General features: G+C 41.9%; 1 protein-coding gene across 1 annotated transcript; it reads right to left on the bottom strand.

Annotated features, from left to right (window-relative positions):
* Positions 1 to 3,323: 3,323 nt before the first annotated feature.
* LOC311591726 (actin-like protein 9) lies at positions 3,324 to 5,028 on the bottom strand. Its single transcript, XM_084771648.1, has one exon. It carries the CDS (start codon positions 4,945 to 4,947, stop codon positions 3,709 to 3,711), a length of 1,239 nt encoding a protein of 412 aa, XP_084627774.1. The 5' UTR covers positions 4,948 to 5,028; the 3' UTR covers positions 3,324 to 3,708.
* Positions 5,029 to 12,141: the final 7,113 nt, after the last annotated feature.

Here is a 12,141-nt window from a genome sequence, read left to right as displayed (position 1 = left end):
AGCCCAGTTTGCAAACCTTCCCTGTATAATATTGGCAGCCACGGCATGCAGCACCAGTCACCCTCTGTGAAATATTGGCACTTAGTATGTTATTTTTATTAATTGTTATTGTTATATGTTATTAATAATAAATAATATTATTTATTATTAGCATAACAAAATTATTGTGACATTGTTTAATTATTGTTGCTCACTGGAGCACTCACTCCTCTATCCCCAATTCCTTTCTTTCCAGGAGGATCTACTCCCCTGTAAAAGTCTGGATTTTCTCTGCCTCACTACTCTGCATTTCAGGTCTTCTGTCCAAGCTATAAACACAAGCTGCAAAATTCAGGTCTGAGCACATCTCAGCCTCAGGTGTAATGATGCCAAACACATTCCCATATATTAAGGCTCCTGGCAGGAAGCTGTGTTGGACATATTTGGTCCAACACCACTATCAACAAGCTACTTGTGTGACTACCATTAAAAATGCTATCAGTGGTGTGTTTCAGAAGGACCATAGGAAGAAGTGAGCTAGGGTTCTGGAAGGACCCATGACAGTCAGGACTCATGTGTATACTCTGTATATGAAATTCAAATCAGGGCCAAACAGCCTCATTTGTAGGGCAGCCATCATCTATATATAATAAACAGTCTGACCCATGCTACAGATACAGAATATTAAACCTGGGCTTGTGCTGAGCACTGAGGGGAGAACCAATAATCAAGCAAAATGCAGAGATTTCCTGGCTCTGCTGAATCTATTAACATCCAATCCATCATTAACCATGACAAACTGTTATTTGAGTTATAAAACATGGTTTCCTTCCCTGACCCTTACTTCCAACAAATCAATATCCTGTGGTGATCCATTTCTTCATCTACACCATGGATTTCCTTCTCTGTCCATGCTTTTCTAAGAAGACAGTAGTGATGGGAAGCCACCCTGTGTCTAATACTTTGAACATAATAGTAGCTGGAAATAACCCTAGTTTTATATGTAAACTCTCATTCTATTCTGGGGTAAGATTTTTTTCTTCTAATCTCATTATAGTTTTATCTTGTACAAGTCTTGTGCATGCATTCAAAAGCTGTTGTGAGTTCATGTGTACCTTGGATCAGTTCACAGCTGATAGATGGTGTTTCACTGTAAATGCCACCTATCTCTATGACAGCCTGTCTAACAAAAGATTAAAACTAAATAACAGAATCAGTTGTGGTGGCATGGACATTTAGTTCCAGCACTCAGGAGGCAGATGAACATGGATCTCTGTGAATTTGAGACCATCCTTGTCTATAAAGGGAGTTCCATTTCATCCAGGGCTAGGCAGTGAATCCTTGTCCCAAAGAAGGGGTGAGAGCTAGAATCACCCTCAAATATAAAGAGCATTTGTTAAGAAGATCCTAGATTAATTTTCATCACTCACATAGTGGCTCATAACTCCAATTCCATGGGGTTTGACTCCCTCTTCTATCTTTTGTGGGCACAGGGACTGTCACGGTGTACATACATTTATGCAAGCAAAATACTCATACACATAAAATAAATCTAGCAATAATACTAAATAGAGGCATGTACAAGAATTAAATTAGATTCTTATTAATCCTGACCACCAAAGGCAACAAAAGACCTTCACTGAAGAGCTGACAACCTTAACCTGCGAAAGGAAAGCTTGGATTGAGAGCAATTGTTGCTCTTGCTGAAGCTCTGGGAACAGATTCCAGCACGCACATGGGGGCTTGCAACTATCTATAAATTCAATAACAAGGGGAGTTTATGCTCTCTTCTGAACTTCATGGGTATCAGGTATGTATGTAATGGACACAAAATATGCAGGCAACAAATTAAAAATTAATAAAGGAAATATGTTTAATATAGGCATGGGAGAAGACTTGCTCAGCAGGACTCCAGTAGTTAAGGAAATAAAACTAAAAGCTGTCAATTAAAATTTCATGAAATTAATGACAAGCTTGCAGAGGAAGAAATTAGGAAAGCCACACCCTTCACATTAGCCACAAGCAATATAAAATATTTAGGAGTTACTCTAACTAAGCAAGTGAAGGACTTGTTTGAAAAAAATTTCAAAACTATGAAGAAAGAGATTGAAGATGATAAGAGAAGATGGAATGATTTCCCTTGCTCATGGATCAGGAGAATTAACATAGTAAAAATGGCCATCCTAACAAAAGCAATCTACAGATTCAATGCAATCCCTATCAAAATACATACACAATTTTTTAAAGACATTGAAAGTTCAATTCTGAACTTCATATGGAAAAACAAAAAACCCAGAATAGCGAAAACAATCTTGTACAATAAACGGTGCTCTGGAGGAATCTCCATACCTGATCTCAAACTGTACTATAAAGCAATAGTAATTAAAACAGCATGGTACTGGCACAGCAACAGGCTGGTTGATCAGTGGAATCGAATTGAAGACCCAGATATGAATCCACACACATATGGTCACTTGATTTTTGACAAGGAAGCCAAATCCATTCAATGGAAAAAGGATAGCATCTTCAACAAATGGTGCTGGTCAAACTGGATGTCTGTGTGTAAAAAAATGCAACTGGACCCATATTTGTCACCTTGCACAAAACACAAATCCAAATGGATTAAAGACCTCAACATAAAACTAGAGACACGAAGTATCAAATGGCTGAGAAACACTTCAAGAAATGCTCAACCTCCTTAATCATCAGGGAAATGCAAATCAAAACAACTCTGAGATTCCATCTTACACCCATGAGATTGGCTAAGATCAAAAATTCAAGCGACACCACATGCTGGTGAGGATGTGGGGAGAGAGGAACACTCCTTCATTGCTGGTGGGAATGCAAACTAGTACAGCCACTTTGGAAATCTATCTGGTGCTATCTCAGAAAACTGGGAATAGGGCTTCCTCAAGACCCAGCTATTCCACTCCTTGGAATATACCCAGAAGATGCTCCAGCACACAGCAAGAAAATTTGCTCAACCATGTTCATAGCAGCCTTATTCATAATAGCCAGAACATGGAAACAGCCTAAGTGTCCCTCAATAGAAGAATGGATAAAGAAACTGTGGTACATATACACTATGGAATACTACTCAGCTATTAAAAACAAGGAATTCCTGAAATTTGTGGACAAATAGATTGAGCTAGAAATGATCATAATGAGTGAGTTAACTCAAAAGCAGAAAGACTCAAATAGTATATACTCACTTATATCTGCATATTAGCCCAAGGGGCATGTCCCACGAAAGCCTTCACTTACCAGGAAACTGGGACAGAGAGGAGGACATCCTATTGGGACTCTAGATGAGAGAATCATGGGAGAATGGCAAAGTAGAAGGAAAGAAGGAAGGAAGGGAGAGAAAATTAGTAACAAATGCTACAGTCTGCAGGTGTGTATCTCTGCAAACTTGAGGATGCCTTGAGTGGGCAAGTGAGGGAATGATCCCAGGAGAGTGGGTTGATGACAGTAGAGAAAGGTACTGTGTTAGGGATTCTTGTGAGGAACAAGTGAGAATTAGGGTGTCTAGAGAGTGGATTATGAGAGGTGCTTTAGGTCAGATTTCATAGAAGAAGGTGTGAGGTTCGAGTCCCAGTGGCCTTGGTCTGCAAGTGAGTTTGTGTATGCGGTTCCTGGGTGGGATGGAGGAGAGTGGAGCATTTGTTAAGACACAACTGGCTCCCTACAGAAACTTTATTCCCACACACCTCCCCACCCTGTGTTGAATCAAGAGCACTTGCGGTGCACTATGTCGGGACCTTGTTCGTCATACTGCTCACGCAGGATCCAGCGAGACTGGAAAGCACACAACGAGGCCAGAATAGACCCCCCAATCCACACCGAGAGGTTCCTATTGGGCTGGGCAGCCACAACCACGTGGGCCTCCGGACGAAGACAGCGCTGCAGCTCAGCCTTGAAACGACTTTCAAATCCAGGGAACAGAGAGGAGCCTCCGCACAACAGCACATTTTGTTCCATGTCAGCCTGCAATTCCTGAGGCACAGAACAGAGGCTCTGTTCCACCATGCTGGGGAGGCCCAAGGGTGAAGGTCCCGAGGTCTCTGGGGGATGGAATAATAGCTCAGGACACTGGAAGAGCTCCTTCCCCACTGTGATCATCTGTCCATCTGGCAGCTTCAGGCATCTCTGGAATTTGGCATCAGGGCGCCCTTGCTGCTTCTGGAAATCTGAGGCCACATAGCAGAATTGGTGCTTGATGCTCTCCACCATGTCCGTGTCTTCCTTCTTAAGCGGGAAGCTAGTTCTCAAGATTTTCTCTGCCAAGAAGGTAGTTAAGTAGTGGCCAGCTAGGTCCAGGCGCTGGATGCCATTGGGTAGATTGTAGCCTTGAAAGACTGGAACTGTGTAGCTGACCCCGTGGCCAGTGTCTACCACCAGCCCATTAACGCAACCATTAGCATAGACTGACAGCACGGATTGGGAGGCAACATACATGGCAGGGGAGTGTAGCGACTCGAAAGCCACTTCCACCAGCTTCTCACGGTTGCAGGCAGGGTTGAAGGGTGGATCGGTGAACAGCAGAGGATGGTCCTGGGTGGCCACTTGGAGGTCATTTTCCAGGATGTGGCGACAGAGGAGATCAGCAGCTTCCCAGTCCACCACAATCCCATTACGAACCGGTTCCGTCAGGGTTAACTCTGGGCAAGCGTGGGCTGCTTCACCAATGAACGTTTGCACTTTGGACTGCCCCATGGTGGTTTGTTTCTTGGACTGGCAGCCCACAACGTTGGCCACAATGTAGGTGGGTTGAGTCTGTCCAGCAAAGCCTATCTTACATGTGCCAGTACCCATGTCGATGACAACGCCGCACATCTTTGATGGTGTCTTGTTACCAACCAGGCCACAGGGTTCTTGTAGCAAATTCTTGTTTACTGAGGTTGGGTGAGAGGAGTTCAGATCAAAGGACCTGTGGGGCTCCCAGCACTTAGGGCCATTTACCTCCATCTTTGCAAGTGCCTTTGGTGAGGCTAATTAATGAAGTTGATAACTTTATCAGGGTGCAGGAAGAAGAGGCCCAGCCAGGACCAGGAGGAGCAAAGGTACACCAGAATATCTATGAGATCACACTGCCTGCCTTGGCTTCACAATGCAAGGACAGGGTGTGGTCAGAAGCGGTGCACACTGCTCCAGGGTTCACACTTGATTAAGACCATAAAGCCAAATATGGAGAGGTAGGTGTGGCTTCTGCCAAGTTTTTTTTTTTTATTCTGCATCCTCTCCCTCACAACTGGTATCTACTACCCAGCATAAACAGCCATGTGCCCACTGATAATAGGAACCAGAATGTGGAAAGCCAACTTGTGTTTCTGGGTATTTTTCTGTGCATTCATGTGTGTACATAGTTTCACCTGTGTATGTGCATATATTTTATTGGGTGTGTGTGCACATGTATTCTTGTGTGAGTAGAAGTCCAACATTGTTCCTTATTATACATTCATTGACAGAGGCTCTGTCTTAGTTATTTTTTATTGCCATGACAAGGCACCTTGTCAAAGGCAACTCTAAGAGAAAGCGTTTAAATCGGGGGCTCATGGTTCCATGGTTTTAGAGTCATGTTAGAGAGCATGGCAGCAGGCAAGCAAGGATGGAAATGTAACTGTACCTGATAGCTAACATTTTCTCCATAGGCACAAGACAGAACAGCGAAAACTAGGAATAGTGTGAGCCTCTGAAATCCGAAAGCCCATCCTCTGTGACACATCTTCTCCAATAACCCACACTTCCTAATCCTTCTAAGACAGTTCTTCCCCCCCGGGGAACCAAACACTCAAATATATGAGCCTACACAGCACCATTCTCATTTAAGCCAGCACAGAGCCTTTACATGAAACCAGAGCTTGCAGAAGCAGAGAGTCTTGCAATTCACATTGCTTTGGGATCCTCTTTCTCTGAGTTACAGGCAGGCTGCTGTGCCTGCATGGAGTGTTGGATCCTTATTCCAGATCTCCTTGAGGCTTGTAACCTTGGAGCCATCTCCTCAGCCCTGGATGTCTGGTGTTTTTAAGGAATGGGAGACCAGACTGGGAGAGAGGGGTAGGGGGATGGGAATAAATAGGTTTAAATGGCTCAAGTTCCTTGTGCTTTCTGTTCTTACACCCGCCACAATCATTCTCCCCATTCCCTTTTTTATTGAACCAACTCATGGGTGTTTTTTCTTTATATGTGTTTGCGCATGACACGCATACATGGTGTACCTGGAGGCCACAAGAGGGCCCTGGATCCAGGAAACTGGGGTTACCAGAATCTGTGAACCAGTATGAGTGACGGAGACCAGCTCCGCGAACGTCTTGAGTACAGGCGGACTACTGCTCTGGTGGCAAGTAGCCTTAAGAAACGGGCGGACTATTGCTCCGGTGGCAAATAGCAATGGTTTATTTCTTAAGTACAGCTTTTATACTATTTTAGAATAGCATATTCTGGCTTGGTGCGTACATTAGTTATTCATTAATATTACCAATAACAAACATGGTTCTCACACCTATTAGACTAAACACATTCTGGGAATCAGTCAAGGGAGACAATTTCACGAACAAGAAAGAAGATAACTATAAGCCTTCCCTCACCTTGAACCAACAACTGTTTCACTTTATCAAGAAGTTCACAAGGAGCTACTGCCAAGACTTCTGGGAGCAGAGCCAGAGCCACCCAACCCTTCCAGGAGGGGCAGCCCCTGAGCTCTTCCCCAAAATCCTTAGTTAACCCTTTCAGGCCGATACTAAGTAGCAGTTCTCCTCATATGAGGGTGCCTGGAACTGAACCCAAGTTTTTTGGAAGAACAATAAATTCTCTTAACCACTGAGACATCACTCCCAGCTCCCCACTCCCATCCCCCCTCCCTTCTCGCAGAACAGGAATTTGTCTCTTCAAATCTGTGCTCCATTCCTTCCTACTGGAGGCTTTCCAAATCTCTACTCTGTAGCGATTGTACAGAGAAGGATGCTCTGCGTTCTCTGTGTGTTCTCCGGTCCCTCTGGATTCCAGTGAGCCTGGTGCTTTCACTGTAGATCGCAGGACCCAGACAAAGGCTTCAAGGGTAGCTAGCAGGACTAGTGATGTAGCTGGGTTATAAGACACTTGCCAAGCATGTATGGAACTGGGGTTGACCCCCAGGACTGCAGAACAAACCATGAGTAACACTAAAAACTGGTGTGCAGCGGGCTAGGTTAGGTTAGGTTAGGTTAGTCACTTTAAAACCATGGCTACATCATGCTGATCTCAGGTGTCATCTCCTAAAGCTAGGTAAAGGGAACCATCTCTCTCTCTCTCTTACTAGCTGTCATTACAGGGAGGACTTACATCAACAGAAATGGTTCCACTGGACACTTTAAAAGATGTATTTGTTTTTATTTTGTGTGTGGGTGTTTTGTCCCTGTTAGTCTGTGGTCCATCTTATATGCAGTGCTCACAGAAGCCAGAAGAGAGAAATAGATCCCCTGGACTGGAGTTAAGGTGTTTATAACCTGCTATATGGATCCTGGGAAAAGAACCTGGGTCCTCTGAATGAGCAGCCAGTACTTTAGCCACTGAGTCATTGTTTCCACACTCAGACAATATTTTTTCTAAGACAAGGAAAAAATAAGTTTAATTAGCCTTAAGTGGCCTGGGATTCAATATGTAGACTAAGGTGGTCTCGGCGAGACCCACTTGCCTCAATCTTGATAGTGCTGGGATGGAAGCCATGTACATCTCTGGCACTCGCTGGGCATTTTAAATGTAAATAAAAGCATGAGAAATATAAATAAAATGTATTGCATTTTCTGTCTGATGAGTAAATAGGTCAGAATTCCATTTTTTAAACTGTAAAGAAATTCCAATTTTCGATGATCAATTGTTCTTGAGTTCAAATGTTCAGAAGAGGTTTCATTTTTGTGCTCAAAAAATATGTCCTAGTGGTAAACTGCATTGTGGTATAATGCCACTGTTATGCGTTTGTGAGATGACTATTCAAATACCAGCCCCTTTTGCTTTATAAACATAGTCCTCATGGGACCCTTGCTGGATGTGCTTGCATGACGGACTTGGTACAGCTATGCTTGTTTCCACAGAAGTACAATTTTTTTTTCCTAGCCATTTTCTTGAGATGCTCAGACTCTTTTCTAACACAAAAACAGCTTAATTTTCTAGTTCTGCTTTAATGTCTTCCTTTGCCTGAGTGCCGTATTTTTAAAGTATTTGTTTTGATCAAATGGATATATGTCATTTAGTTCATGCTTTGCAAATGCTCGTACACTATTTGTTGGGCTTTGTTGGTTCACATTCACAATAATCAGGGGTGCAGTGACTAAGAACACTCTACTTTGTATTCAGACATGATTTTCTGTTGTGGTATGTAAATTCTATAAAGACATAACATGAGAAGGTGAAGCCATCGATTCATGCCATCATTTAAAATTTCACTAGGCAGCCTTTGGTGTTTTTGAGATGGTATTTCTTTATGGAGCTCTCATTGTCCCGAAACAAGAAGCTTTGTAGACTAGGCTGGCCTCGAACTCACAGACATCTACCTGCCTCTGCTTCCTGAGTGCTGGGATTAAAGGCGTGTGCCACTGTCTCTTGACTAAACTTTTGTTTTATTCTGATGCTTTCATTACAGGTATATAATTTCTATTTAAGATGTGATATATGCAGTGATAGATTTATAAGTTTCTCAGACCTCTGTAATAAAGTTTCCTTTTTAAATAAACATTACAGAGAATATTTTTCCTGACAATAGTAACTTTGTTAGTTTACAGGGTGTGTAATAAAGAAACTGGTATCAGCGCTGAAGAGATAGCTCAGCACTAAAGAACATTCAGTGCTCTTACAGAGGACCAAGGTCTCAGCACCCACAGGGAGGCTCACAACTGCCTGTAACCCCAGTTCTAGGGGATTCAATGATCTGCTCTCTGAGGCACTCTGAGCATGTGGTGCATCCACATTTATGTAGCCAAAACACTCATACATATAAAATAAACAACAGTTAAGGCCTTCTTTACTGCCTTATGAAAAACAGATAACCTGGTATTTTCCATCTACAGAGTGATTGAATTATTGGACTATACTTTTATTAAATAACAAAAACAATCTCTAAATTAATTTTTGCTATGCAAACATAACATTTTAGGATAAAGCCTGCTTGCAGAGAGTTTCTTCATAATTATTAGGTCTTGATCTAATTAAAATATACAGAGCTTGTAAATGAAACAATGGACTAAGTTTTCAATTGTGACTTAAACTGTTTTCAGAAACTTTACTTCTGGCAACAACATCTTCATCATTTCTTTTTTAAAAAAACTTTTAGTTTTTGAGATTATAATTAAATCATTTCTCCCTTTCTCTGCCTCCCTCCAAACCTTCCAGCTACTCAAATGATGACCTCTTTTTTTCATTAACTGTTTTGAGATAAGTATACGTATATGCACACAGGTTATATGCATCAGCGGTTTATTCCAAGTCTCCAGTGATGCATCAGGGTCCAGGAAGGAAATAAAAGCACTTCCTCTCTGAGTCATTTAACCAAGAGAGAGTCCAGAGTTTCTCTGTTCCCTGTTTCCACTGTCTTCTGTCCTGTCTGTTGCATGATTCTCAGTATGTGCTGCCTGAATGCTGTCTTGTGACTCTGTCCCTGTGTCTGTCTGTGTCTTCTGTCTGTGTCTGCCTGTCCCTAACAGGACACAGGAAGCATGAAGCAGAGAGTTCAAATCTATACTTGCCCTTAGTGAAATGACTCCAAGGAAAAAATGCTTTTATCTCATTCCTTGACTCAATATGGATGCATCACTGCTCACACGGAGTTAATTACTACTATGTTTAATCCATCCATATATGCAGAATCTATTAATTACCTGGTGACATGTGTATGTGTGTGTGTGTAAACATATTTGTTTTGTATACACAGAGAAACAACAATTTTCCGACAATGTGAAACAAACAGCCCTCTCATCTGAAAGGTGCCCATAGGATCAGAACCCCGTGCTTTAAGGGCCAACCCTCTAGCCCTGAGTTTGATTTTATGAGCTCACATCCCTTTGCAGAGCTGAGATGCCTTCTCACCTGTTCACAATCATGACAGTCCAGTTTGAACCTTAGAACCCACCAAAGGAACCTGGTCCTCGTTATAATTTTGACAAATCTCTATTTTTAGCTAGACTCTCTAAAGAAACGAGTCACTCTGGAGTCTGTTTTCCTCAGCTTATGCAGAGGGGCACTGGTGTACACCAAGAATTGCAGGTAACAATCATCTGGGGGTAAATGACTAAACACAGTGTAGTATATATGCTGTTTATATTTCTCTCTTTCTTTTTCTTTCTTTCTTGAGAAAAACCTAGACTGTTTTCCAAAGTGGCTGCCCTCCTTGACATTCCCACAAGCAGTGTATGATAGTGTCCCTTTCCTAATGTTCATGTCAGAATTGTCAGAATTTGGTATTTATCCTGGGAATGGTAATTCTGACTGGGATGAGATTGACCCTTAAAGGAGATTTAGTCTGCATCTCCCCTAACACACACACACACACACACACACACACACACACACACACACACACTGGACTTTTTGTCACCATAACTTAAGAAGTACCCCCGGCTAACTGCACAGCCTAACCAGTAGGCATGAGTGTACAAACACATCTGCTGCCTACTGACTTGAAGACCTCTAGGCAACTCCATTGGAAACTGTAAACGAAATGGACAGATACCCTGATCCATACCACATAGCAAAATTACACCAACAGGAAATAAACAAACAGATACTTAAGCAGCATCAACAGTGAAGCAATAAGAAATGCACACTCCTCAAAAAAAAAAAAGCCCATTGATTCATCACAGAATTCTATCAAAACTTCAGAGAATAAACGATACTGAAGCTATTTAAAAGTAATTTTTGATGTAAAAAGGAAGAAAGGCTGCCAGACTTCTTTATGAACCTAGTATTACCTGATTCCAAATAGGTAAAGACAAAAAAATAAAAGTATAGACTTATAGGTTATTACTAAATAATAATAATAATAATAATAATAATAATAATAATAATAATAAATAATTTTCCCTTTCATATGATAAGCTTCATTTGGTACATACTTTCATCCCCAACTCCCTACAATCCTAGATCACTCTCCCAATAATTCTTTCTTTCTCTCTCTGTCAGTAGTAAGATAGCAACAAGTGAGTGTAAGAGAGAAGCAGTTTACCAGAGAATTGTACTGCTGCACATGTATGCAAGAGCCATGATAAAAACCCATTGTTATATACCGATTTTAAACCAGTAAATATTAGAAATAAAACATTAAGCATATAATGCGCAGCTGGAATTTCATTTATTTGTTTAATCAACTAGTGTTACTTGAGTGGAACATTTTAATTCATCGTTTTCTTTAAGCCTGTTCTTTAAGCCTAATATCCTGTTTCCTGCCCGATCTCTTTGTTATTAGGCTTACTGTATTTTCATTTGTTTGGTTTTTTGTTTTTGTTTTTTGTTTTGTTGTTTCTAACTACTTATTTAATTCAATTTTCATACCATACATTGTCCTCCCTTCCTTCCGTCATTCCCTCGTGTTTTCTTGCCCAGAAATCATTTTGCTCCTCTCCTCTTTGAGCTGATTCACATGCTTTAACAATGTCTCACCGCCTTGAACATGGCTCTGGTTTTTCAACTCTTTACACTGGCTATTATTTAAACTGCTCTCTCCCTAGGGGATAGAGATGCAGTTGTGTGCTTTGAGCCAAGAGTATTTTGTCTTAGTTTTACTATTGCGTTTGGCAAATGGAACAAAAAAAAAAAAATCAGAATTTCTCAGGTGTTTGCTGTTTTCTCTCTGTGTGTTTTTAGCCCTCGGGGCTTGGTATGCCATGGCTTGAAGTTAGGTGGGATAACTTGTATCTGAAGGGTTCAGAACCCAGGGTTGGGGGGCGCGGGGGGGTTAGATACCGGGGTTCAGTGTCCTATTAGATCCAGTTCTGGTCTAGGCTGGCAGCAAGCATCCGGGGAGGCTCCAAGAGCTGGTCCAGGGTAGCCTGACAGCTGGGACGCAGTGGCTGGCTGGCAGCTCGGGGCGCAGTGGGAGGGGCGGGTCTCCTCGGGGCGGGGATATTCATCTGATGAGAAGAGTGAAATGGAAAAAAGAAAAAAAGATCCGGGTGGTCTTGAAATACTAAGAAAGAG

Source organism: Acomys minous, assembly GCF_964271855.1.
Source record: "Acomys minous genome assembly, chromosome: 20".
Taxonomy (NCBI): Eukaryota; Metazoa; Chordata; class Mammalia; order Rodentia; family Muridae; genus Acomys; species Acomys minous.
This window is presented reverse-complemented; position numbering and strand designations above follow the sequence as displayed.